The sequence below is a fragment of the Callionymus lyra genome, chromosome 7 (genome assembly GCF_982586985.1).
Source record: "Callionymus lyra chromosome 7, fCalLyr1.hap1.1, whole genome shotgun sequence".
NCBI lineage: Eukaryota > Metazoa > Chordata > Actinopteri > Syngnathiformes > Callionymidae > Callionymus > Callionymus lyra.
The window spans coordinates 22,877,993-22,905,678 of NC_141824.1; the positions used below are offsets into that span (position 1 = coordinate 22,877,993).

At 40.1% G+C, this 27,686-nt stretch overlaps 2 protein-coding genes across 3 annotated transcripts in view; one reads left to right on the plus strand and one right to left on the minus strand.

Moving 5' to 3' along the window:
* Positions 1 to 258: 258 nt before the first annotated feature.
* relb (RELB proto-oncogene, NF-kB subunit) lies at positions 259 to 9,687 on the plus strand. Of its 2 annotated transcripts, XM_087795928.1 has the most exons (11): positions 259 to 421; positions 528 to 551; positions 895 to 1,064; positions 4,279 to 4,593; positions 6,271 to 6,437; positions 6,499 to 6,590; positions 6,655 to 6,786; positions 6,867 to 6,971; positions 7,050 to 7,265; positions 7,342 to 7,413; positions 8,124 to 9,687. In XM_087795928.1, the coding sequence occupies exons 1-11, from the start codon at positions 388 to 390 to the stop codon at positions 8,549 to 8,551; spliced, it is 1,755 nt and encodes a 584-aa protein (XP_087652054.1). In that variant the 5' UTR covers positions 259 to 387; the 3' UTR covers positions 8,552 to 9,687. The 2 variants fall into 2 exon arrangements, with proteins under 2 accessions (XP_087652054.1, XP_087652055.1); XM_087795929.1 differs by lacking the exons at positions 259 to 421; positions 528 to 551; positions 895 to 1,064 and adding an exon at positions 2,512 to 2,687.
* A 5,311-nt stretch (positions 9,688 to 14,998) lies between these two features.
* Positions 14,999 to 27,686, minus strand: part of gucy1a2 (guanylate cyclase 1, soluble, alpha 2) — a 33,154-nt gene continuing 20,466 nt past the window's right edge. The window contains exons 5-9 of the mRNA XM_087795805.1: positions 25,707 to 25,919; positions 25,055 to 25,327; positions 23,200 to 23,343; positions 18,970 to 19,124; positions 14,999 to 17,855 (exon numbers count right to left, since the gene is read on the minus strand). Of these exons, the coding sequence (XP_087651931.1) occupies positions 17,636 to 17,855; positions 18,970 to 19,124; positions 23,200 to 23,343; positions 25,055 to 25,327; positions 25,707 to 25,919 (1,005 nt within the window). The 3' untranslated portion in view covers positions 14,999 to 17,635. The remainder of the gene's footprint in view (positions 17,856 to 18,969; positions 19,125 to 23,199; positions 23,344 to 25,054; positions 25,328 to 25,706; positions 25,920 to 27,686) is intronic.

Below are 27,686 nucleotides of genomic sequence, written 5' to 3' on the forward strand. Positions count from 1 at the left end.
AAGTGTTTCCCCAAAAGTTTCTGGTGCTTTCCATGGGTTAAAAAAAATGGTACCAGGTTACCAAACGTTCTGCTCCCTTGAGGTCTGCGTTTAATACATTTTTATGATCTCTGGGTTTTCCCTGACGGTGTGCAGTTCTACCGTTGACCAGTAGGTGTCACTGTTCACTGATCGGGTTGGTTCGAGTGACGTCCTGGGGATTTCCACCCAGAACCAGCCAATCAGCGCGAGGCAGCGTTTCTTCGCTGATGCTAGTTTGACACCAGAGTCAAGAGTCTCTTCACCGTCACGTTCTAGTCCAGAGGTCGAGGACGTTGTGTTTTCGATGCTGAAACGGAACATATTTAGGATTTTTGGTGAGCCGAGAGGTTTTTGACGACACGTGCGATGAAAGAAATGGACATTTTTAACGGCGCGTCTGGTGAGTGTTAGTCAGCGATGACGTCATTCACACGTGACTTGTTGTCAAGTTGTTTCGTTTATCTTTCTTAATATTTTTGTCATCTTTTCATGTGACGTTCCTGCAGGCGAGAGGGCGCTGTCGGATTTAGGTGAGCACTTCCTCTTTTGAGAGTAATGTGTGCATGAAGTATTTATATTTTATCATCAGTATTACTTAAATTAAAATATAATTAATAAACCTATTATAAATTAGACATTAAAGTTCGTTATTGTTATTTTATTGTTTAATGCTTAAAAACTTCATATAGATAATGTCACATTTTTCGTGCTACTGAAAGTAGTTTCACTTTCGGGTCGGGTTCACAATATTCTAAAAAAAAGAAAAAAAGAAAGGTGGTTACCATAGCAACATGGGGTATTTGAAAAAAAAAAAAAAAAAAAGAGAAAAAAGGAATTACACAAATAACTTGTAAATGTATTTCTATGACGCAGACATCCTGCAGGAGATCATCACAGAGTGCGGGGACCAGTCCCTGCCAGGACCACCTCCTCCACCGGCCCACATGTTCGACCTGCCCCAGAACCACAGGAGGCCCCGCCCCCGACCCACCGCGTCACCAGCACCCCAGCCTAGACTGGTTTCCAGAGGGACAGACTGTCGGGTGAGACTTGAAAAGCGTGTTTACAATGTTTACACCGAGATCTCCGATTAAATTCCCCACAATGGATGACCTCATAAAGTTTTATCTACCTATCTACTTTTAAATAACACTGACTACTGCTGTTGCTATTATTTTAATGCTATTACTACTATTACAAGTAACAATTTTATCTTTAGTCAATATTACTACTCGTATTTTCCACTATTCTTGTTTCTTGTTGTGCCTTTAAGTTTTTACAACTTCCAACACCACTAATGATACAAATATCCCAAGTAGTACTACAGCTATTACTACTCTGAGTACACATAATACTTTCTTTAACTTAACATTCGCAAATTGAACTATTAATTATATGACAACAATAAAACATAATGTCATAAGGATTTGTTTTACACATGATCATGATACTATCATTGCTCGCACTACTTTGCCAATCACGATATTATTTATTGAAATTGTAGATAACTTCTACTTCTGCTGCTACCACTACAGTAGTATTTGAACAGTGAAACATTATACACTCATTATAAACCTCCATACTCTTGAAGTTAATTTCAAATGGAAAAAAAATGGACTCATTTTAGTTTTTAAAGATTTCAACCCATTCTGAGCTCAATAACAAAAGTCCTTGAATGGTCCTCAAGATCCAGCCAAACATCTCGTCTTCAGGTGCTGAAGTGACATATTTTATTTCAGATTACATTGCAATTAAACTGAGAATATCAAGGCCAATTTTAAAAATTAATCTTTTGATCTTATAAAATTTTAACTTGTTGAATCATTTTTCCTTCGACTCTTGAATACATACGTTTCTACTTCTTCATTATCACTTGTAGAGCTTCAATAAATTAATACATTTCTGTAATTTCCAATAATTTGCTGAGTTTAAAAGTCTCTTTGCAAACAATAATCATATTCTTTAATTTGTCAATAATAACAACAGGTCAGTATTTCAAAGAGACATGTTTAGTTTCTCCTCGGTCTGCTTACTTTTCTCGTTTCGTTACTACTATGACTCTTAATAATTATATTATCTGGTATTTGTTTAACTGCGTGGTTGGATAAACGATGCAGGGAAAGGGGTAAACAAAGTTTCTTCTCTTGAATGTGTTTTCGAAGATGAGGATGTGACTCATGTGTAGTTCAGGAGAGTATTGAGTGTGTGAGTGAGTCAGGCCACTGCGACTGTAAACCATGTGACTGACTGCAGCTGCACATTAGCCGACAGCACGGGACGGCGAGCAGATCAAGCTTCTAATAATCGTTGGGTATTATGGGAAACAGAGGACGGAGGGAGGTGGAGTCTCTGGAGCCGCAAACTGTAATCTGACACCTACTTTCATTTTGTCATACTCTCTGTTGACTGGCCAAACCCACCGGAGGTCAAAGGTCGCATTCCCGGCTCTAAGATTGGCCACCGGGCTCTGTTTGACTTCCTATTTTCTGTTGGTGGTTTTGCGCTTTTGTTGGTGGCGAAGCACGTATGGCTGCCTAAGACACACACAGCTGCACGCTAGCAGGTCTGGGCTGGAAGGCCTTTTGTGAAACAGGATCCGGTGCCGAGACAACATCCAGATGTCTCAGTAACGGTCTCTGAAGGAGGTCGCCCTTTTGTCCGTTCAGGTTTGAAGCTCTAAGACTCTTCTTATACTTATCTTTTAGAAATATTTTTAAACTGTAGTAATTCATGACGATCACGGTTGTTAAACACATGGAAGATTCAACTGTTTGTCATAAAGATTGTTGAACCCATTGTTGAGTTCGGTAACAAGATAACAAGAGTTCCCAGATGTATAAAAGGGTTTGACAGGAAGGATCACCCTCGTTTTTGAAAGTGCGATTTAGTTTAAGTGACACAAACTGTCTTAAACTAGTTCAGTGCTAACCTAAAAATGATACCGATGGTATTGTGGTCGCCAACAACCTGTCGGAGTCCATGAGGAATTTAATCCTGAACAGAAAGAGGAAATATATTATTTATTTTCTGTTGATTATTAATGTCTGAAAATGTAAAACACAACAGGATTGTACCCTAAGTCAAGTATGTGACTCTTTTAAAACAATAGTTTTGTCATGTTTAAAAGGTAAAATGGTAAAAGGTATGTTTAAACCATTTCCCGAAGGAGACGTCCTGAGGGATCAATACATTTTACCTTACCTTACCTTGAAGAAGGGAAGATTAGTGACCGCAAATATTAACCTTTGTGTTGTCTCTGGGTCAAGGTGACCCGGATGCCCAAAAACAAATGTGTTTGTGATACCCCTTATGTTGTCTCCACCACTGAATGTGTATTTCTTGAAGCATTTCATTAACTGTGACCCAAAGAGAACACAAGGGATACCAAAAATACATTTGTGTGCAGGCCTCTGGTTCTCCTTGACCTTGAGATACATATTAACATATTAAACCACTCCGTGGTGCAACAAAGGTCTGGGACCCCTGCTTTAAACTAACCATGACAGTAAAGTAAAACTGTATAGGATGGTTATTATATTATTATTCTACAGATAAACAGACTTTACTTTCCCCCAAAAACCCTCTTCTAGCTTCAGGCGAGGAGACTTGGTCTATAACATGTACTGGGTCTGCCCTGAGGTCTCTTCCCAGTCGGTCATGCCTGGTACAGATGGAGCCTCACGGTCGGCATCCAAGAAGACGCCTCAATATCCTGGACCCTCCTTTAGAGATAAGATGAGGAGCGCAGTCATTCGTGAGAGACTGACAAGTAGAACCACTGCTCCTCTGTATCAACACAAGCCAATGATTGGTAAACCCTCGTGTTATCTCGGGGTCAAGGTGACCCGAAGTCACATATGCAGTGGTTGAGGTCGTTCACTTTGACCCAGACGCAACACAAGGGATAGCTCAAACACATTTGTTTCGGTTCCCTTTGACCCTGAGATAACACAAGAATTAATATGGCTTTATGAAACTGTGTCCCTTTTTCCTTATCTTTCAAGATGGCACTGTATACTAATGTAAAAACTGAGAGTGCCACCTACTGCTGAAATGATGACACTGTATCATGAAACCTCCGCTATCCTTCACTAGCTACTAGCATCTCTACTTAGTATCTACAAATTCATTTTCGTGTGACTCACAAGATCTAATAAGAAGAAGAAGAAGAAGAAGAAAATGATCATCAAAACAATGAACTTGACGAGTTGGATCAGTTCACATGAATAACGTTAACAATAACAATCTCCTCCACAGTCGACGCTTGGCTTCCCACAGAGCTGCTCCTCCAGAGACATGAGTCACTCTCGACCCTCTTCTTCCCGCGGAGCGCCTCATCGGGGACGGGGCCCCCCCTGCACGGTCACCTCAGAGACCGGCTCGCCCGCCTCCTCTCACCGCCGGGCCGGCATGGATCTGTACGACCAGATTCTGGAGAGACCCACGCTGGTGGTGGTGGAGGAACCTAAAGAACGAGGCATGAGGTTTCGCTACGAGTGCGAGGGCCGCTCGGCGGGCAGCATCCTGGGGGCCTCCAGCACCGACACCAGTCGGACACAACCAGCAATTGAGGTAAAGGAACTTTCTTGCAGGGTGTCAAACTGTGTTGATACATACAATTGACGCGCGGCGGTCGCCGTAAAATAGTAATACTCACAGATACGTTTATTTGCCTTGGTTTTCCACAGTCTGGCAGATGTCTTTAACTAGTAAAGTTTAATGTTTGTAAGGGTCTTACTTAGTTTTACTGATCGGAAATACCACCTCGGTGAAAAGACAAAGCTTGAGACACACACAGATGAGCCTCCACAAACTATGTCACATCTCCATTGAGGTGGAGAGACTTTTAAAACTAAAAGAAAATAAGGTGGACTTTTACAACAAAGTAACAGAGGTTTGTGTGGCTGAAGAATGGACTTTATCTACAGATAAAATTAAGACCAGAAACGGTTTTAATTTTAATCGTATAAAAAGAGATAAGACTAAGAAAAATACAATAGAATATTTATAACTACATTTTGGCCTCAAATAAAATATGATTTGTTTTTCTCTTATATTGACCCATTTAATACTCATTTATATTTTCATTATAATAGACGTTGATCATTTTTGCGTAAATCTAGCCAATCACAGAAGGCACCACAACATATTAACCAATCAGAAGACAGAGTAGGCGGGTCTATCGCTGGAGGCACAACATCAACCAATAAGAAGCAACATAATGCTGGTCTGTCTTTCATTTCAGCGTCACTGCTTCCGCAGAAAAAACAAACTTTACATATTTATACAAATACACCACTGACATCATAATGCTGTCAAGCTAACCGTCTTCACTCTTGAGCCAAACTTAAATCCTGGAGAGTTCTCGCTAGCTATACGATAAATTCCCCAAACGCCATTTAATAGAAGGAAATAAACGTTTTCAAATTAAGAGCATCGAATCAGATGCATCTTCCTTGTAATCCTTTACTATCACGGTCATACTCTATACTGTTTTAATCCATGTTTGCTAATCTTTTTTAAACAATTTATTAGTTCATTCATCTTTATCAATATCCGAAGTTTAAAACGAATTTAGATTTCGATTTATAGACAATTAAAATTGTGTGTGCGTGTGTTTCTGTGAAGAATGCTGAAGAAATATAAAATAACCAGCAGCTTACTGAATAAGTTACTCTTTTGGGTGTATATACTTAATACACTAAAGGAGTCAGTGCCTCACCAACCATGAACTTTACCGCACGTCACTGCTTTCTAGGGTCCAATAGAATCAGTGATGTGTGAGAGGATCGTGGCAGGATCGTGATAGTTTGACTGAGTCATAGTAAAACCAGTAGCAAACAGGTTCAGCTCCAACACGGATGATGAATATGACCTTTTATGGCAACCTTTTTTTTATCATGTGACCAAAACAATACGGTCTTTAAGAGTCAAAAGTACAGAAAATATCAATAACTTTAACTATCGTGAAGATGTTTATAAACTGAATCGATAGACAGCAGCATTTTTTTCTGAAGATTATTAATCTTTCCTTGCACTTCTCATCCCACTATTGACGCCATTTTGTTGTCCTGGCAACTTCAATCAAAACATCCATTTGAAAGAGTCGGGGCTTGAACTCCAGCCCATAACAACCACCAGCACATGCTGACATTGACAGTCGACCGTTGTGGGAGGAAACCAGAGTTCACAGAGGAAACCCACTGGTTTAAAATAAATGTCCTTGTCTTTTGTAATGTTCCATTGCAGATTCAGGGTTCGATCGAGCACATAAAGAAGGTCACGGTCACAGTTTCTTTAGTGACCAAAGATCTCCCGCACCGACCGCACCCGCACTGCCTCGTGGGTAAAGACTGTCCGGAGGGATCCGGCATCTGTGTGGTGTGTGTGAACCCCCACAACAACCGTCGTCACAGGTAAACCTTCGAGAACACATGGTCTGGTCGAAGTTGGTGACATCATTTGTATCCACCACAGCTTCCACAACCTGGGCATCCAGTGTGTCCGGAGGAGGGAACTGGACCGCTCCCTGGAGAAGAGACGGAGCCAGAACATCGACCCGTTTCAAAGTAAAACAGGAGCAGGACTCATTTTTTTCACGAGCGGGTGATGGAATTCTACTTCCTCCCTCAGCTGGACACACCAAGAGCATCGAAGACATGGACATGAACGTGGTGCGTCTGTGTTTCCAGTGCGAGCTGGAGTGGGAGGACGGCAGGAAGGACAGCCTCAGCCCCGTGGTGTCCAACCCCATCTTTGACAAGAGTAGGATATATTTGTCTTGATCTTCTTCACCTGACGATGTCCATAAATTCTCTTTAAAACGGATTCTTTGTCTGTGACAGAGGCGACGACTACATCCCAGTTGAAGATCAGTCTGCTCAACATCTTCAAAGGACCCTGCACGGGCAAGACCGAGGTCTACATGCTGTGTGACAAAGTCCAGAAAGGTACCTTCAGTCTGGATCTGATGATCGCTAGAGTCCAGTGTTCCCTGCTGGTCACTCACGGATGTTCTGTGTCGACAGACGACATCGAGATCATCTTCAGACGGGGGTCGTGGAAGGCGAACGGGGAGTTCGCTCAGACGGACGTTCACCGACAGATCGCCATCGTGTTCAAGACTCCGCCCTACCAGGACCAGGACCTCGCCGAGGAGGTGGAGGTCAACGTCACGCTGCGCCGCCTGTCCGACCAGATGGAGAGCGAGCCGGTCTCCTTCGTCTACCTGCCGCCCAACCCGGGTCAGCGACTCGCCTGCTGCAGGTGATGTTGACCAGGTCAAGTCGATTAATGCGAGTTCTGTTTTTTTTTTTAAAGATCCGTATGATGTCAACCGGAAGAGGAAGATTAAGTCGGACGTCAACTTCAGGGAGACGTCTTGTGGCACAGGTGAGAAAACTGTGCTGATAAAAGCCCATTGATGTAGAGAAGCAGTTGTTTCTTCTTTTTTCATTTGTCACATCCATTGACTGATCTAAATTATTTTTTTCTCAACACTCCTGGACATTCTCTCCCAACATGACTTTTTTTCATATATTTGTCAGCTTTTTTGGGCCATATTAGTTTCACACATTTTCCAAAATGTCTGTATTTTATAATTGTTTGAAAGGTCCAAACCTATGTTTTCTTTTTTCAGGCCATTTTTAAAAAAATGTCCGAATTTCTTTGTTTTTTGGGGGAGAATTCTACAACAGTTCCTATACATTATTTGCCTTTTTCGTTTTGATATGATGAGCCTGACTTGTTTTTTTGTACCTATCAAGGGTCCAAACATGTTTGTTTTTTTTAGCATTTTTGAAAGGTAAACATTTTTTATTTATGTTACATTTCATGATTTTGGACGTTTTTTAAATGGCTGGATTTACTTTTTTTGACATGTCAGAACTTCTGCCAACTTTTTTTTTATATAAGTACTTTTCTTCGGGTCCACATTTTTTTTTCAGGTTTTAGGGGAGAGTCAGACATGTTGTTTTTATTGTCTGACAAGTGATAAGAGTCAAACCTTTTTGAAACCTCTATCCTCTTTGGGTTTATTTGGGTTATTTTTCTAATGTTCTCCGCAGTCTCCATCTATTGATTTGTCTTATGATGTTCTGCAGCTGAGAGCTCAGCAGTTGTCGATCAGATCTACAGCTTCCCTCAGCCTGCAGCCATGGAGCCCAGACGCTGCACCGGAACGCCAGCCTTCGAGGACATGTGTTACTCCGACCCTCAGGCGTTCAACGTGAACGTCGACGACGTGAACCTGGAACACTTATTGGATGTTCCAGAGCTGTGGAACTTTCTGTCCGACCCCAACTTCAACCTGTCCATGACCTCGGGCTACGACCAGGGAGCCGACGGCGGGATGGTGTTCACCAACATGGACGCCAACCCGAGCCAGCCGGCCGGCGCCTACACGCAGGACTTCTCCGCCTACAATGACCTGCACTTCAACCGGATGGTGGCCGTGAAGCAGAACGTTCTGTCAGAACCGCAGGACGGCCCGGTCCCCATGGTGCAGGTGAAGAAGGAGGAGGAGTTGTGAGTAAGGTTCAGACCACTTCACGTGGACTTAAGCACACTTTTGTGTGGACTTTGAAGAAGGATCTGAGGTCCATGACCTCAGAAGGGTTGGGGGATCCAGTTCAGATGATTGATGAAGTGACACTAAAGATCATATTTTGGCATTAAGATGTTCCCAGAGAACCAACAACACACGACACAGCAAAGTCTTACTCGGGAGGAACTGGACGAGCTCAGGTTACATTTTCCCATCATCCTCCAGTAGAACTGTCGGCACTAAACTCTCCCTGGGGTCGCCAGTGTCGAGTGAAAGGGTACGTTTTTCTGTGTGTTAGTTTTGTGGGACAGATTCATAGATGATAGTGTTGTCAACCTTTTTTGCTCCAACACTGTTACCATGACGACGGCTGTGCAAATGTCAGTTTGATAAACAAAATCTAAACTAGCCTTCTGGGTCCATTACTGGACTAGGAATCCGACCCTGATCATATTCACCCTGTCCCTTCAAAAAGATCCCTTCCTGGATCCTAATCCTGATTTTGAAACATGACCAAGATTCTGTTTCTTGTCCCATTTTTAACATTTAATTTAAAATCTGTTCCTACATTTTGCTAACAGATAGAAAGAGGTTGGTCATTTGTTAGGGACGTGGAGTAGAGCCACTGCTCTTCCATCTGAGTGAGTGTCTGGCATCAGGAGAAAATGTTTGAATGGCTTTGTGACAATTGGTATCACAAGTGGGATGGTGGAGAGGTTTCTTGTGCGCGACGACACAGGTTGAATAAAGAGCCAAATAAAGACCGGACGAATGCAACACATCTTCTGACTCGTTCTATCGAAACCATCGTTACAATTTCATCTTCAAGCATAATGTTTACGTGTCAAATAAGAAGCAGAATTCAAAACCTTGCTGGACGAGGATGAGAGAAAAACTGAGATCATCATACGTTGGACTTGGTGCTAATGATTTTTTCGGGAATGTAGTCATTAGCTAAATGGATGTAAAAGGGAATTCAAACCACCTTCACCTCCTTGAGTTCACGTCTTAAAATGTAAATACTGTCTATAGTCTTAATGTGTGTGACTCAAGAGTGTTTCTGCTACTCGTCGCATCTTTGTTCGTCCTCTGAGAGAATAAACTCACAAATTGTGTAAATATTTCGTCTCTGCTTTTAAATATTTCGTCCAAATTTATTTCAGCAGCTGCAACTTGGTTGTCTCTTCAGCTCCACAGCAAGATAAACCGATTCAGATAAACATTGTTTTCATAATGTTTCTTGGTCAAAGGTGATTTATTGAACCACAAATTCCTTAATTTTCTTATCCTTAAAATGTCCTCATTTCACATTATTATTATTTATTTATTGCATCTTTACAAGTGTTACCCCAAACTGTTTCCATACGTTGACATGTTCTTATCCGTCAGAAAATCTAAATTTGGAGAATCAAAGAAACAATTGTATAATTCAAAATTATTATTACGGTTGTTATTATGATAAATATAATATCATTATAACAATTATTATAAAAAATACTATTATTGTTATTTTACTAAATCGTTTTTCAACGTCATGTCCATTTACCGCAATTTATGTTTCTGCACTTTTACCTAAATCTATATAAAATGTAATTTGAATGAAATGTTATTTTTTAATAATGTTTAATGTTGTTTTTTTTCTGATGATAATCAAATTAAAACTGAAATAAAAAAAAAAATGGATGCAGAAGCGAATCCTTTGGTTTAATATTAAAAGACATTTAGACAATAACACCATACTTTATCAAAGAAAGTATTTATTTTATTCGGTGCTTGGAAAACTCAATAAAATATATAATATTCAAAAATCCTCCAGGTCGTCACCAATAGTTAATTAAATACAATAATAATGTTTATCTTTCTACTCTCTTGGATCCACTTATAACTATTTACCAGCAGAGGGCGACCACCTCACACATATACCATGTGTAGATCAAGGAATTACAGGAGTTAATTCTTTTTAAGATTTTCTGCTGTCGTCACATATTTTACTCCTGTTCCTAAATATTACAAATGTTCTGCTCCAGATATTATAAAACGAGGTCGACCCCGTTGAAAACATTTGGATTAGGCTTAAACCAGTAAATAAGGTGGAAATAAATAACTCAAAATAACTCAAAGGAGTCTACATAAAAACATACCAGATAATACAAGAACATTCATTAATTTAATTTAATAATAACCACTAATTCCAGAGCAAACAAATTTGAATGGATATAAATAGTAAGTAAGTAATATTTGTACAGAGCTTTTCTAGACCAGGGTCTCAAAGCACTTAAACAATCACTACAATACTCAATGAAATAAATAGTTTCACATTTAATTCGCAGTTATGTTTCTGTGTTTTAATTATAACTATTTTATCTCTTTTTTATGCGAGTAAGTAAGTAAAGGTCGTGTGAGTCGTTGTGGAAGATAATTTATGCTGATGTGTACATTGCTACACTTATGTTAGCTCTACATGTACAGCTCAAAAGGATGCAAAATAAATAAAAACGTGACTATACTTTACTGTATAATTTGGTGAAGGTCTCTGGTGGAGTGAAGCGTTGCTTGTTTGTGATGGAAGGAGACACACTTTTCTCACAATCTTTTTCGTCACTCATTGTCTTTGTGTTGCCGTGATCATGGATCCCCCTCATCCTTTATGGCGATTGATTGGATTAGAGAGCCGCCTGATTGGTCCTAATGAGCTCCTAATGAGAAAATGGTAATGAAGTTAAAGTATCTTCCAGGAAGTGAAAAGAAACACACACAAGCTCAAAACACTTCACACGTTTACCAGTTTTGACGGAAGAATACAGAATTCATATTTGACTGAATAAAGAGGCTTTTATTTTATATCTCGGTTAATATTTAGCCACAAAATGCCATCAGAGTATATTTGAAAACCCCCCAAAAATATGGGATTATTGAGATAAATAATGTATCTTCCATCATGTTGTCGGCCCGTGTCAACGATGTCATGCTCCTGCAGAACAATTATTAGTGACATGTCTCTCAAAAGTATTTTCATATAATCCTGTAACACTAAAGCGGCGCCAATTTGTCAGATTGTTCTGGATTAACTGGGATTAAGGAGGTGTCGTCAAAGAAAAACCAATCCACTTTTCTGCGTCATCGTCTGGATTTGGGATTGAAGTCAAACAACACTGAAAGTGAACATCCATGCGCCGGGGCTTCAACCGATCATGTGACTTTTGCTCTATGATCTTTTAATTTGCATGGATCAACACTAATCCCCAAATCTCATGCATCTCTGCTCCACTCTGCCGGTGGATGGAAAACATCAGCAGGGTTGGATACGCAGATTATTGCTTGTTGGGGGGAAAAACTCATGAAGGTTTTTATTTTCTGTATCATCTTGTTTCCTTCAGAACTGAAAGAGAACCGTTTGGAAAAACCTGCTGTCAAAGCAGATGGTATAATAAGAAATATCCAAGTCAAAATAATGTATAAAACCATGTGCAACTACTGTGTGTCAAAGTAACACATCATGAGAATCTACACATATTTGAAGAACTCCAGAAGTGAGAGTAGTGTTACCACAGATGGCTCAACATGTCTAGTTCAGACTTTGAAACATCCCTCACTGATGAAACAAACTCTTACAAATAGTCAACATCCCAGAAATGTAAGCGTTAGCGATGTTGCTAATTAGCATCAAACGCTAAAACTCAAATGTCGAGCACAGATCTCTGTGTAAATAATTAATAGATTTTTAGCATTTGAAAGATCATTAAAAACAATGAGGTCAAGAGAAGAAAATGCCGCTCTCTCCTAACAAAGGTAAGAATCCTTCAAAATGATTCGACATCCAGATGGTAATTCTAGACATCAAGGGTAATTAAATTTGTTATCAACATTAACCTGAAAATTACATTCAGAACTGCAATCTTAGGTCATTTTCGACGACATAACATCCATGGCGGAGGTAGCTGGACCATTAGAACCATGTATTATAAGTAAGTAAGTAATTTATATTTTTAGGGTTCCAAAAACGTAAAGGTAAGTAAGTCATTGTAACATGTTCTTGCTGGCTGTGTCTTAGTAGTACAGTCGATACGATATTCACAGACAGGAAAAGGACATAAAGAGGTATTTTAATCTGAAAAAAGAAAAGCAATAATGAATCTACCAAACAGTAAATAAATAAAGCAATCGCTGATTCAGCGAAATGGGAACAACTCGTATTGATATCATCGAAATCAGAGCCACGACTGATGAAATAACAAAATAAAATGGCCTCAACCCTTTGAATAAATCTTTATTGTCAAACAACCTTTCACATAATAAGTGTTCGGAGCAAGAAAGATCCAGGAATTATGTTCGGAGGTGAATCAAACTTGAACTGACACCCATAAAACCATGAGGTGTGAATCAAGATTAGAGTTTGGTTCACGCCCCGCTCGTATATTTCTTCATCTGCATATTTACAAGCAGCATAAATATTACCTTTTAAATAATGAAAAGCCAGAATAATCAATTGTGATCCAAGTTGAAACCAGGACTCCAGCCTAGGATGAATGATTTCCCTGGAGCCTCAAGAATGAAATAAAATGTATTTATAACATCATCTCTTGCTCTAGACATGTGTGTCAAGCGTACGACTCAGGGGCCACAAAAGCTTTGGGTGATGGACGTCAAGAAGAAAACAACCGTAAATTGAGAGTTCTGTTGTTTTGGCCAAAAATTCCCTCACAAAGTAAATCACAATATTATCTGACAGACAATCTTGTCGGAGCTGATCCTCATCCTCACTGTGTTCAACATTAGTAGAACAGATTTGACAGAGACCAGAGCTTGAACAGCGGGGGGGAATAACAGACACAAACACATGAACACACACACACACACACACACCTGACATTGCCGTCATAACTTAACTGAATGTAACATTCAGTCACGCACCCCATAATTCACCCCCTCAGTGCATGAATGAATCAACCTTTTGCGGCCCTTGTGTGTTTATGTGCGATTTCCATTAGCATGTTAGCGTGTACAGTGTGATAACACAACTCGCTACATGTAAAATATTCAAACACCCTGCAGTCAATCAGAGTAATGGGGGCGTATTTGCATACACACTGGCTGAAGGGCTGGAAAGATCAGGGGAAGGAGGCCGAATGGTCGGAAGAAAGAGAACCTGAGGGAACGGAACAATGTAAGTGAGGATGACACTGTGTGGGCTGCAGGCGCTTGACTTTCACTCCAGGATTTGAAATAGAAGGTGTTAAAGTGCACGTCCACAGCCGTCGACCCCCATCAAAACATCTGCTCACACAAAAGATGAAGCAGCAGAAGAAGAAAGAGAAAGATGATGAAAGATCTGTTTGTTGAAGAATCACTAAACATGGATACATTTCTTTTTATGGAAACACGTGCTGCTCTTTGATGTCTTTTTATGTGGCACTGATAAGGTTTTATTCATTTAAATAATATATTCACCTCAAAATAAACCCGGACATTTTTTGTTGTTGTTTAAGGACTATTCTTATTTACTCTTTATTCTTTTTGTGTGAGCATTTCTTGACCATCAAAGTACATTTAATCACTTTAAAAGACATAATACATTTATAAGGCTTTATAGAAGATGTTATGATGGTTTATAAAGTTAAATTAACTGTTATAATGCATTATACACAAGATTAAAAAAGTATTTTAATATGTTTAAATCTACATGTTTATATAAATATATATTTCATGGCATGATTACACAACTATTGTTGTATCCTTACTGAAATACGTTTTTGCAGTCTAAAAGAAATAAACATGAAAACTGAAAAATACCAGTAAAGTGGCTGGGATACACAGGCAAAATAATCAGGGGAAACAGGAAAATCGTGGATTAAAATACAAATAAAAAAGTAGCTGTCAACACAGCATACAAAAGTTACGATAACAAAAGAGGAGGAACTTAAACTTAATTTAAATTACACTCTACAAGAACATTAAAAGAAGAAATAGCCATTCACCATCACAGGAATTAGGACGATCTGACACCGCGGACTGGAACCAGAAAGCTTCAGTACCAGCTGAAGAAATGCTGATTTCTGTTTGGTTCCAGTTGGATGTGATTAGCCTGTTAAGGGGGAAACTGAAAGGATGGATAAACAATGGATACCTTTTAAAGCATTTGAAATTGGATCAGTGAGCTCACATCAGGGGGCGGTAACATTAAGAAAATATTAGTGTTGTAGCTATAATTGGAATTCAGTTTGGGACACCCTGGACAGGAACCCAGATAAAAGGAGACTGACAGACACTCACACATTTACAGTAAATTATTGATGAGCCTATATGTTTGGACCGTGGGAGGAAATCAAAGTGCCAAGACAGGAAGAACATAGAAACTCCACATGAAAAGGACAAATGTTGGCATCAAGCTGGAGAGATCGTGTCAAATAACAAACACCACAATGTTGCTCTTTAAAGATTCTCAGTGTTTTTATTTACATCATAAAAGACAGAAGATGTGCCCTTAATGTCAACCGCTTCAAACAAGCCCGATCCCAATACAAGAGTCTGTAATGTTGGGGATCAGAACCGGGTCCTTACGACACATAATCATCGTCCTAAAAATGCAGGTGACGCCACCGTTGTCGACCGTCTACGTCAGCTCTCCGACAGTCTCCAGGTTTGTTGATCGTCCCTCAAAGTATCTTCAGCTGGTGAGATGTGATGGAAGCTCCTCGTTCTCGGAGGCAAATCTTAAAGACGTCCGCTGATATGTGGCAGTCTTGAAGTCAGGAGCCAGAGTCATTGAATGAATCTCTATTGCATTGAGATGATCGAACGTGAAGCTACACCATTTATCAAAATGAAAAATACATTGATGTTAAAAACAAAAGACATTTCTTTTCGATAGCACAGATACAAAGTGAGTAAAATAGAAATAAACAATAAATCCAATGTACTTAATGAATCATACAAAATTTATCTAACAATAGGTTTAATTCACTTTTGGCACGTACTCAACCTTTTTTTTTTAGAAACAGTGATAGACACGTCCAGCCGTGGTTGTTTTTATTCCTGCGAATGTGTTTGACCCAGATCAGCTCTGCGCTATAAATCCACATATCTGATAGCACAGGACCAGAACCTGCAACGCCTCCACATATTCGCAGGCAGAACTTGTGTGGTCTGATGTTTAATACCATGCCAAGGATCTGCAGATACTCAAGCGTTGGACACAAGTTGTGTGGGTGGGATGCTGGTGAAATGTTCTTTATTTAGCCAAGATGTTGGATCGAGGCTGCTGAGAAAGTTAGATCCAAGTGAGCACTACAACAAGGTATTTTAGAAAGTTGGAGCAGTTTTTTGTTTTTATAGTTTAACTTGTTACATAAGATCATCATGATCACCTTCATACACTAGATGATCTCGATAGATTCCTCGTAAATATTGAAATGCTTTTTTTGGCATCGTCAGTGTAAAAATAAACTGGACTTGATGGTCAAAAGTGTATAACCTTTGGCACATATTTCCCTCTATGTTGCACCACGGAGCCTTTCTGACATGCAATCATGTTAAAGACCTTCTTTCGGTGCATTCAGGTGCAGTAGGAACAATAAAGATCACAGTTAACGCAGTTTAATTTCACACCAGCGGCAAAGTACCTACCTATTTATCAACATTATTGTTGTCGTCATGAGTTAGTTAATTTTAACTCATTATTCACGTTGTGTGAATTCTCAGTCAAAGGCTGGCAAAGAAAGTGTGTTGTTAAGCTTCACACTGTTCAAATCCTGTCTCTGTATTAGCTACACAAAATAATTTGTCACAATTTGAACCTTAAATGGGAATTCGCGTGGCACATGGATGTGATGAACGACACCTCAACTTCTGCATGTGCACCGGACTGTGACTACTGTCATTGGACATCAGAAGCTAACACTGCATTTGAACTAGTTGAAGGGGCGACATTAAAACAAAGGTAATTATTAAATACAACTAAGACCATTTAGCCTCTAATGGTTGAGGTTCGTCAAAAATGTGTACACCTATGGGCAATTTAAAACATGAATATTACCATTAAAATCGATCGGTTAAACACCCTTTCTTGAGTATTTCTTTTTTCAATCCAATCCTTGTCTTTATCACTTCACTCAGTCATCCTACAACCAACACCAAGTATACATCCCTATCACAAAGTGAGTCAAACTGGCTCTTTATATCTTCCAGCTACCATCCTACTTATAACACCCGTCGAATCCAAAACTGGAATCAAACACTTCTCTCAGATGTGTAGATAGACGGCCCATCATTGTGATGGTCACGCACAACAATTTGTCCGACCTTCGCCCTTTGAAGAGGCATCAACCATACACCAAGCCGTTGGTTTTCTCGAGGAACAAACAAGCTTGTAGTATGTCAGTGTGGATACTTGATGGAATTTCAGACCTGGTTGAACTTTTTTGTTGGGGGGAGGGCAGTAATTTACCTTTGTATGATTTTACACCTGTGGTTTAACTCCTGCTAAAAGGACATTTTTTTAGGGTGTCTCTGTTGGTGTGACCTGAAAAAGGTATCCATGTCCTGATATAAGCAGTTGAAAAGGCACTGGTACTATAACTAGTGTCCTAAACATGCTAGCTAAAAATTGACTTGACTAGTTTGCGGGGGCATAAAAACACAAGCTTTGGCGTGATGGTGCGTCTCTTGGATTCTCTCACTAGCTCCACCTATGACTTGAGGAGCGCTGGCATCCAAGAATCCCAGCCATACTGAGCATCAACACACCGTCAGTAGCAGAGAGCCGCTGTGCCAGCAAACCTCCCTCACTTACAACACTTGAATGACCCTATGTCTGTTGGGTAAGATGTTTGAGAAGAGCGTGTGTGAAGCTGAGAAACCAGCTGGATCCAAAAAGTTGTGTCAGAAGGTTCCTTCACGAACCCCTCCAGCCGACCTCGACAGGTACGAGTCCATGTGGGATTCGCTCAGATGCTGAGCTGCACGTCTTTTGATCCACATGTTTCCTTTCATCCAGCCAAGTTGATCCTCCACAGACCCCCCCCCCCCACGGGTTCAATTCCACCACGTGGTCCAGGTCCCTCTGCATGAGGCCTACAAACTGGTTTCTCTTAGAAACATGGTGCCGATGCTGTAGGACACTTTCCTCATAGAGGCTGGAGGGGCGGAGCGTGAGCTGGTCAGAGAGGCGTGGCTGTGGGACGTTCCCGCCTCCAGGAAGTAACACGTCCCCGTAATCTCTTTCGGGAAATTGTCCGGGAGCTCCAGGCGAGAACGGGGGACGAAGGAGAACGCTCGGTCGTCTTTCAACAACCTGAGACGAGAAGAAATAAAAACATTTCATTGAATTTATTTGTTGTATTTTTAGAACTAGTGTGAACTGGATTATAATTCAATGAAAGGGTCTCATACAAATGGCACTTGATTTTAAGGCACATATACTAGATGGGGCTTCATAGTATACTCCAAAAGGATCCTGCGGCTTGCGGAGTAGTACCATGGCTCCTTATGAAGTAATACCACGGTGCCTCGCAGAGTAGTACCACGGCGCTTTGCGGAGTATTACCATGGTGCCTCTTGGAAAAATACCATTATGCTTCGCGTAGAAATACCACTGCGCCTCGTGTAAAAATACCAAGCCCCAGCGTAGTAAGACTACTCCACCTCGCATAGTAATACCATTTCGCCCCGCATAGTAATACCACGGTGCCTTGCGGGGAAGTACCATGGCGCCTCTTGGATTAATACGACAGCGCCTTGCGGAGTAGTACCATGGTCCCTTGAGGAGTAATACAATGAAGCCTCTTGGAATAATACCAAGGTTCCTTGCAGAGTAGTACTAGGGCGCCTCTCAGAGTATTACCACGGTGCGTCGCAGAGTAGTACCATGGCCCTTCCTAAAGTAATACCATGGCGCCTCGCGGAGTAGTACCATAGTGCCTCTCGGAGTATTAGCGGGGTGCCTCACGGAGTAATACGACAGCCCCTCGAAGAGTGATACCATAGAGTCTCGTGGAATAATACTGAGGTGCCTCACAAAGTAATACTACTGCACCTCGCATGGCAGTACAATGGCGCCTCTTGATGTAATACCACTGCACCTCACGAAGTAACGCCACAGTCAAGGTCAGTAAGTACAACCAGAATAAGTACTCAAGACACCTTGGATATGAAGTGAACCGTATTGAGCCAAAAAATACATGGAGGAGTGTCCATGGACCATGATGTTTGCTGATGATATATTAATTTGTAGAAAGAGTGAAGTTGGAGATAAGAGGAGTGGATGTAAGTATAACAAGACAGAATTTGAGGGATCGAGGTGAAGGTCAGGAGTGATTATGAGTTACCAGGAAGAACAAAGTTAGAAATTGTTTCCATAGATATAAACAGAGTGAGATATTAAACCAATAATAAGTGCAGATACTCACTGGTGTGTCGTAGGACTGACGTTAATGCATCTCGGGTGGCTGCCGGATTCAAACTTGCTGGCAAGAGTCACGTTGTTGCCGAACAGACAGTAACGTGGCATCTTGACCCCGACGACCCCTGCCAGCACTGACCCAGTGTGGATCCCAATACGCAACTGGAGGAAGGAGAGAAAAGAAATAGATGATCAAAAACAAGCTGGTGTGGTTCAACTTTCAACAAAAATATCACCTCAAAGTTAACCCTCGGATGGACAGTAAGTGTACCGTGTGTTACAAACATGTTGTGCAACAGGATGATGCTAGTTTGTGCCAAAAAGCCAAACACAAGGACCCTCTAGTGCAAATTTACCATTTCACTCGTGGCCACTCAACTACAGTATTGATTTCCTACACATGCAACACACAAGATCCACTTGATTTCTAATCATCTCCGTCAGCATCCCATCACAAGGTAGCCTATGTAACGGCACACTGTGAGGTCGCCATGGCAACAGCAGACGAACAGCGTTAGTGTGGTAGAGCAGACAAACAATACAGAAAAGAGAGGGAGAGAGAGCTCTAAAAATAGACGGCAAAACCTTCGACAGCCAAAGACGAGCGATAAGGGAAATCACAGTTTGGAAAGAAAAGGACGGGAGTCGTGGTCTGCCGCGACCTACTTCACAGAACAGTCTCTTTCTCTGAAACTGATGGACCCACAATAAAGGCAACAATTGCTACAGTTTAGCATGAGTCAGCATCTTTGGCTCATGATCTATCAGGATGTAGTTACACAATCCTAGTTATACAATATGTAAGATTTGATCCCATGAATGAACTAAAAAATGACACAAGCAATGTTGTTGTTCATATGTGGCGTTAACTTAAACTCTACCAGGTGTCGGTTTCATGTATCAAACTGTCTCTACAAAGTAGGTCGGTCTACTGGGGCCGGGTCTAAGGTTATTTGAATGTCAAAATGGAGGATCGAAAATACAGAAATAAATGTGGACGTGTCTAAGCCCGTCAGATAGACTATAGACTTAGTTTTTATTCTTTCTTAGTTCGAAAACAATCACGAACATTAATGATTTCCTGTATTTTACGTCACTAGCACTCTAGCTAGTTAGCTCACTCTAGCTCGAGTGCTACACTCTTAAACAACGAGATTCACTCCCGGCATTTTGATTATACGAGGCTATTGTTTTATATTTTGCAGTGTCTTTGTTGGCATTTTTTGATGAGTGGCTAGAAAGTGTCTTTGATGTCCTGGTTGGAATAACTTGGTTTATTATGTATGATGTACAGAATGTGTTTGTACTTTCTATCCAAACAAGGAGCGTCATATATATTATTATTCATCAAGAAAAATCAATATTGTCTAAGTTTGAACCAATATTTTGGACTGATTCTTTCATGCTATTGGCAGATAAATGTACAGAGAATATATTTGAACCAGTCACCACTGGTTACCAGGTCCAGGAGTTGATGATCTTGATCTCCAAATAATGTAGTGTTAAATCTGGGCTCTGAATGGTTCAGAATCTTGTGGCTAAAAATGTGCCACATGTCCCACTTCCTGACTGAACGCTGTGACTATGAAATAACTGTGTGTGATTGGTCCATTGACTCTTCAAGCATTTCATTGGTTAACCAAGTCTCTGTACATCACCTTTGTTTCAAAGGGAAACGCGGTTTGCAAAGAGGTTAAAATCTCGGCATGTTATACTCAAATGTTACGTCAGCGTCTCTTAGAAACTCAGATCGACCGGGCAATATTATTTTCTACGTAAACCTTTTGCACCTGTTTGCATCGTCTCCCTCTCCCTTCGTCCTTTTCATTTCTGTCAAAGACCATTTTCTCCCTCACGATTCTGCTGCTGGTTTTGCATAACAGTGCAACACTGGCTGGAGTCGAGAGCACTCGTGGAGCGTTTACCTTGGAGTGCTGCAGAACTGCATAACTGCCCTTCATTGAAAAACACCGCGATAAAAGGGTAGCTGCGTGGAGATCCGTAAATGTTGAGCCGCGGCTCTTCAGTGCGAGAGTTGAACTTTTGCAGCGAGTGTGAGGAAGTAACAGGACGGATTTGGGGGAAAGGGCAGCGCGAGGAGGACATGGGAACGCAGCATGATACATGAGAGCAGAACCAAGAGTGCTTTGCTCTTCTCAGATGTTTGGAGCAACAACAGATGTGTCCCGTTGTTCACTGTTAATTCTGTCTCGCGTTCAAGTTTCTTCAGCTCCTCTCTGTTCCAGAAAACCTCTTAACCACTTAATGAGGTTAGATAAAGCCGTCATGACACACATGCTTCCTTCATGGATATTCAAGTGTATCCAAGGGTTGCAGGGGCAGCAGACCGAGCAGATAAATAACCAATCCTCCCTCCGTTTGGAAATGTGATCTCTTTTCTGAAGAGGTTGGAAATAAAATACATTTAAAAAAAGCCTAATGTGGAAAAATAAGGGTAGGAAGAGTATACGAGTAAAATATATCACTGAACACACATACATTATTATTAAAAAATATTAAAAATACCAAAAATCTAATTTAAGAATAAAAAATGATGTATATATATATATACATTTTAAAAGCTATATCAAAATGATATTAAAACAAATATTGATTATATATGACAATTTTAAACGCATTTTATTAATTTCTTTGTTTAATTTAATTTAGATGGTCATCTGCACATAATGTGAATTGTTTTTAAAAAGATTATTTAAAAAAAAACAACTGTGATCAAGCCATGATAAATGAAAACATATATATTAAATTGTTTTTATGCATTTCATTTTGAAATTCTCAAAGATAAAAAAGATTCTTACTAAATTATTGAAATTTAATTGGATATTTAGAACAACCGACCAGAACATTGACAGGCAATTAATATCTTAGCGACTTTGAAACGTAAAACATTGCATATTTCCAAATCTCTTCCACATATTTATAAATCTCTGCTTCACCCTTCATCATATCAAAACCTCATCTCTCATCACTTTGCCCTTCTTTGATTCTTTCATTTTCCTCGTGTCTCATCTTGAACCTTCACTCCGTTAGCGGTGGTGAAACATCACTAACGCTATGCTAATGCTAGCTGTTAGCAGTATTACGTCTCTGTACGAACTGTGGTTAGCATCAACTTAACATGTTGTTTTGCTAAAGAAGCCAAAGTTTAAATATGAGTAGAGAATCTTTTTTACAGAAACAACATGTACATTTTTATGTTTGTTCCCCATATTGATGACAATATATTGATATGAAAAACTCAAACCTTTAACTCTAAATTAACAACCACTTGAAAATATTTGGACAAGAAAATTATAATTTTTCAAATTAAATAGAAGCGAAAAGAAACAATAATAATAGATTTAAAAAAGACGCCATTTTAAGGGTAAAATAATAAGATTCCATTATGTCCAAAATATATAAACATAGAATTTAGTATTTTGCTATTGACAAAATTGTTTTTAACATACTTTATAGGTTCCGAACGCAACTTTTCTTTTTACCTTTTACTTATTGTTTTTCAATTGTTGGATATCAATGTCCACGGAAAACAGACTATAAGAGTTTAAAAATATATAAAAAAAATAATCCTATATTCACATTGTAACATGACATTCAAAAGTATTATCGTTGTGATGAACATCCCTGTAGTTGACTTGAAATTAAAGTTTTTACTGATTTTGTCTTCACCTGTCATACCCGTCAGTCATAACATTTTAAAATTAATTCATACATTTTTTTTCTTTTTTAAAATTTCACTTATTTCTAACCAATCCCATCATCAAGTTGAGGCAATATCAGTACCAACATACCTGTAACACACTGACAAGACTAAAGATATGCTTCTTTTTTCAAAATGTCTCTTTTAACAATATTTAAAAACCAAAAATATTTGTTTCCGAATGAACATTCCAAATCTTCGCGGAGTACAGAAATAGAACCAATATTATCATTTGTCCTCCCACGCAGCGCACACTGGCACCTACGTGAGGCTCCCACTCTAATCATAAATCATCTACTTGAAGAAACATTCGCAGTGAATCGAAAACCCTGCAGTTTGAGTGACTGACAGCTGCTCAGAGGCAACACGTGACACACAATCCAGTGCCTCCAGTGCCTCGTTTTGAGCGTCGACTCCTTTTATCGCCAGGAAGAATGTCTTGAGGGAACTCCCTCTCATGACGGAGATGTTTCCACCCGCTCGATTTGAAGGTTTGATGGTAATAAAAAAACTCACCTTGATGGGTTTTCCATCCGGCGTCAGCACCTCCTCGGAGAGCTCCATCATCTTCAGCGCCATGTGAGCGATCGGCCGCGCATGACTGTCCACTTTCTTGTGAAGTCCTCCCGCCACGCAGTAGGCGTCACCGATGGTCTCGATCTGAACCAGAAGAACACAGATGAGCTGCTAATGATGACGAGGGAAATATTTCATTGATTCCCAGTGATTTTTAGTTCCGTTTGGTTCAAAAATCAACCCAGAAAGTGAGAAATAGCATCCACTGCACATTTCCATCATAACGTAACCATGGCAACATACCGGTGCCCTCTTCTTCTTTCTCTGCTACACACGCATTTATAATTCGTCTACACACTCACTCAGCTCCCTTGTGTGTATTCCACGCCGACATATTCGACATATGCCGGAATAAAACTTTCATCACACACCGTCTCTCGCCTCACGTGCAAGAACATTCTACACTGTTGACGGGAAGAGGAGGATGGAGAGCAGATCCTGGTCAGAGGCGTCTTTCAAAAGGACAATATTGACACATCTTTGTTTAGCTACCAAAGAACAACCATTAATCGGATGCTTTTTCCAAAACAACTCGTCAGGACAGTGCAGAGGTCAGAACCTGAGCAGACCCGTCAGTCACAGAAGAGGATCCAGAAAATAAATAACATCTATTAATATGGCTAATCGACATAGAAAAACAATTTTACTCTGTGTATTTTCTTTTTCATGGTTGTTTATTTCTCTGAAGATGGAACCATAATTTATGAGCTGAGAGAATCTACAGTCAACTTCTCAACATAAAAGATCCATTAAATTACAAATTAAAACCACTTATATCATGAATTATGGCTACAAAAAGTGTACTTTATTCATATTTATAATTATATAATGTGAAAAGGCATATATTTTATTGCAATGCAATCTTTATCATAGGGTTTATTTCTGTTGCTCACTATATTACTGCTGTTAATGTGTTATATTAACGATATTGTTCTTCCAGTTTTCAAATTTCTAGAAGCGTTTACGCTTCCATTTAATAACATGTCTTTAACCCTAGGGATACTATAAGCACTTTTATTTTTTATCCTTTGGGTCACCTTGACCCAGAGGATAATACAAGGGTTAAACATATAAAGGTTTTCTTTAAAAGAAATAGAGATACTTATACTTATATTGTTGTCTTATATACACAACACACAGACATGTTCATGAAGTGCAATGAGTTATTAAGATATTACAGGGAAGGCTTTATTTTATTATTATTTGATTCATTTATATAACTTTAGTCCCCCCACACTGGGGGGGAAATTTAGCTAACAGCAGTAGACAAAAGAAAATATTAAACAAACACAGTCATTATATAAGATATAATTTATAAGATATAAAACCCACAAAATAAATACAATAATAATAAATAAAATATATATATATATATATATATATATATATATATATAAACTAATATTAATGATAATAAAACAAACCAAAGAAAAATTAATAGAAACAATAAAAAAAAAAGTATAAATATATATATTTTTTGAAAACAATAAACATTAGTACAAGACAATATACACAAGTACTTGACCATTCAAATTAATCTTTCTTTTTGTTTTGGTGAATAAAATACCGTTTGTTCTTGGGTTTGACACCCCGCAAATAGTATGTACTAAATCAATAAAGATATTTACTGAGTTGACATCAAAGTACTTAGATAATATTGTTTTAATAGAGTTCTAAAGTCAGTAAAGGTATGAAAAAAAAAGTATAATCAGTTTTATTTTGCCAAAAACTATAGAAATAGTGGCGTCAAAAAAACAACCAAGAATCAAACAATTGTCAACACAAGTCCACTGACCTTATACACGTCCAGGATCCCGCACTGGTAGTCGAAGCGCGTGTACAACTCGTTGAGCATGGAGATGACCTGCATGGGGGTACACTGCGCACACACGGCCGTGAACCCCACGATGTCCGAGAACAGCATGGTGACGTCGTCGAACTTGCGCGCGGGCACGTGCTGACCCTGCCACAGCTTCTGAGCCACATCGCCGGGGAAGATGGAGTAGAGGAGATCCACCGTCCTCCTCTTCTCCTCCTCCAGGGCCTGGTGCGTCCGCTCCAGCGTGGCCTGCAGGACGAACACGGGCGATAAAAAAAGGTAGATTACCGGGGAGTGAGTTCAAACATTTGAATATCCTTCGCTTATCTAAGTCGGCGTCTCGCGGCTATGTGCAGGCGCTCATGCGGGAAAGTTGATTTACTTTTGACAGCAGCCCGGAGGAAGAGTATCAGCGAGAGCGATGATGCAGCGAGCAGATGCACAAGATCGGGTCAAGAGACTTTTTGCTCGTGAGCACTTTGATAGGAAATTACGAGAGCACGTCCCAGGAGAGGCTCGCCAAAGTGTGGGTTCAAGAAGCCAATCAGGGAAATTTAATTCAGCGACACACTCGACGCGTCCGTCGACGACGTTTTTCCGAAGCAATCGATCCCGGGCGAGACTCTACCTTTAGTTTGTCCATCCTCTTCTTCAGGCCGTCCTGAGCTTTGGCCTGCTCCCCGACCAGGATCACGTCCCGGGTGGCATCGTGGATGGGGATGTCTGACAAGTGAAGGCCTCTTCCCATTAGCTCCTCCAGCTTGTCCACACGAGGCGAGCCCAGGAACATGAGCGAGCAGGACTCTGGCACATGGATCATTTGACCTTTCAACTCCATCACCTGAGAGAGTAAACACAAGACACACACTCGTATTGTTGTCTTCAGGAACATTTTTAAAGACGTTGATTTTAAAGCATTTTCTACTCCTTTACGATTAAAAAAAAAAAAGTCTTTGTTCTCACAAAATTTTGTATTGCAGCATTTTTTCCCTGATATTTGGCGTATATTTTTAACCTCTTTGAAAAACTGTTTGATCATCTTGTACCAGACTAATATTCTTGTTCATCAGTTTCACTGTGATAAAGTGTTTCCACTAGTAGAGGGTGTATTTATATACCAATTAGTATATTTCTACTAAGAGGATAATTTTCTGATTATGATAAAGTAATGAAGTAATCAACATTTTTAACCTAGTAGTAGTATAATAAGGAATGCTAGCGTGAGTAGCAATGTAAATGCTACCAAAGGTTAGCGTGAGTAGCGATGTAAATACGAAGGAAGGCAAGCGTGAGTAACAATGTAAATGCAAAGTAAGGCTAGCATGAGTGGCAATGTAAATGCTATCAAAGGCTAGTGTGAGTAGCAATGTAAATGCTAAGGAAGGCTAGCATAAGTAGCACTGTAAATGCTACCAAAGGCTAGCGTGAGTATCAATGTAAATGCTACCAAAGGTTAGCGTGAGTAGAAATGTAAATGCTACCAAAGGCTAGCGTGAGTAGCAAAGTAAATTCTAAGGATGGCTAGCGTGAGTTGCAACGTAAATGCTACCAAATGCTAGCGTGAGTAGCAATGTAAATGCTAAGGATGGCTATGAGTAGCAATGTAAATGCTACCATAGGCTAGCGTGAGTAGCAATGTAAATGCTACCATAGGCTAGCTTGAGTAGCAATGTAAATGCTATAAAATGCTAGCGTGAGTAGCAATGTAAATGCTAAAGAAGGCTAGCCTGAGTCCAATGTAAATGCTATTGGAGGCTACCACCACAATCTGTTCCATTAATAGTGTTTCCTGAAAATAATCGTTGAAATCCCATATTTAAGCGTCAACAGACGGACATGGTCAACCCCGTAACCTCCTTGTCAGAGGTAATTAAAGCATGTTTCATGAAGTGCATATTAACTGGTGATGCTCTCAGCGAAGCCTAATGCACAAGATATGCCGTGAAAAAGCCTCTAAGTATCGTTGGCCTACTTATTACATACAATCCCGTCTGACGCCGAACCATCAGCTCCCGCATCTTCACCATTAAGGTGACGGCTGTTTAGCATCGGTCCGGGGTCACATTAATTTCACACCCCGCTATTTCGTACCCAATTTCAAACCAAGTCTTCCTGTCTCAAGCCTGTCTCTCCCTCCGTAAGAATCTCTTCCATCCCTCCTCTCACTCTCTATAGTGTCAGGAAGATTATTCCGCCAGCGAGCACACGGCAGCCCTGTTTTATTTATAGCACCAGGCTCTCCTAGGTCTGCATAATACATATAGTCTACATCCACACACACACACACACACATATCCAGATGGGAGACATACATGATGCCCTTTTTCAGGATGCAAAACATATGGGGCTGTACGTCGCTAGTGACCCAGTGGACACACTCGTGATAATGAGGATGATGATGATGATGATACACTGCTCTCGAATCTAAACTCACAAATACCTGAAGATTGATCTGTTTTTGTGTTGAACAACTGCAGCACATAAAGTGATGCTACACACCCACTCCGATGTGTGTGTGAGCCACGGAGGGCAGGAACACTCGTTCTATGAAAAGCGGTGAGAAAATACAAAACCGCTGTTTTCCCGGGGTTGAGTCTGGCCATGTGGG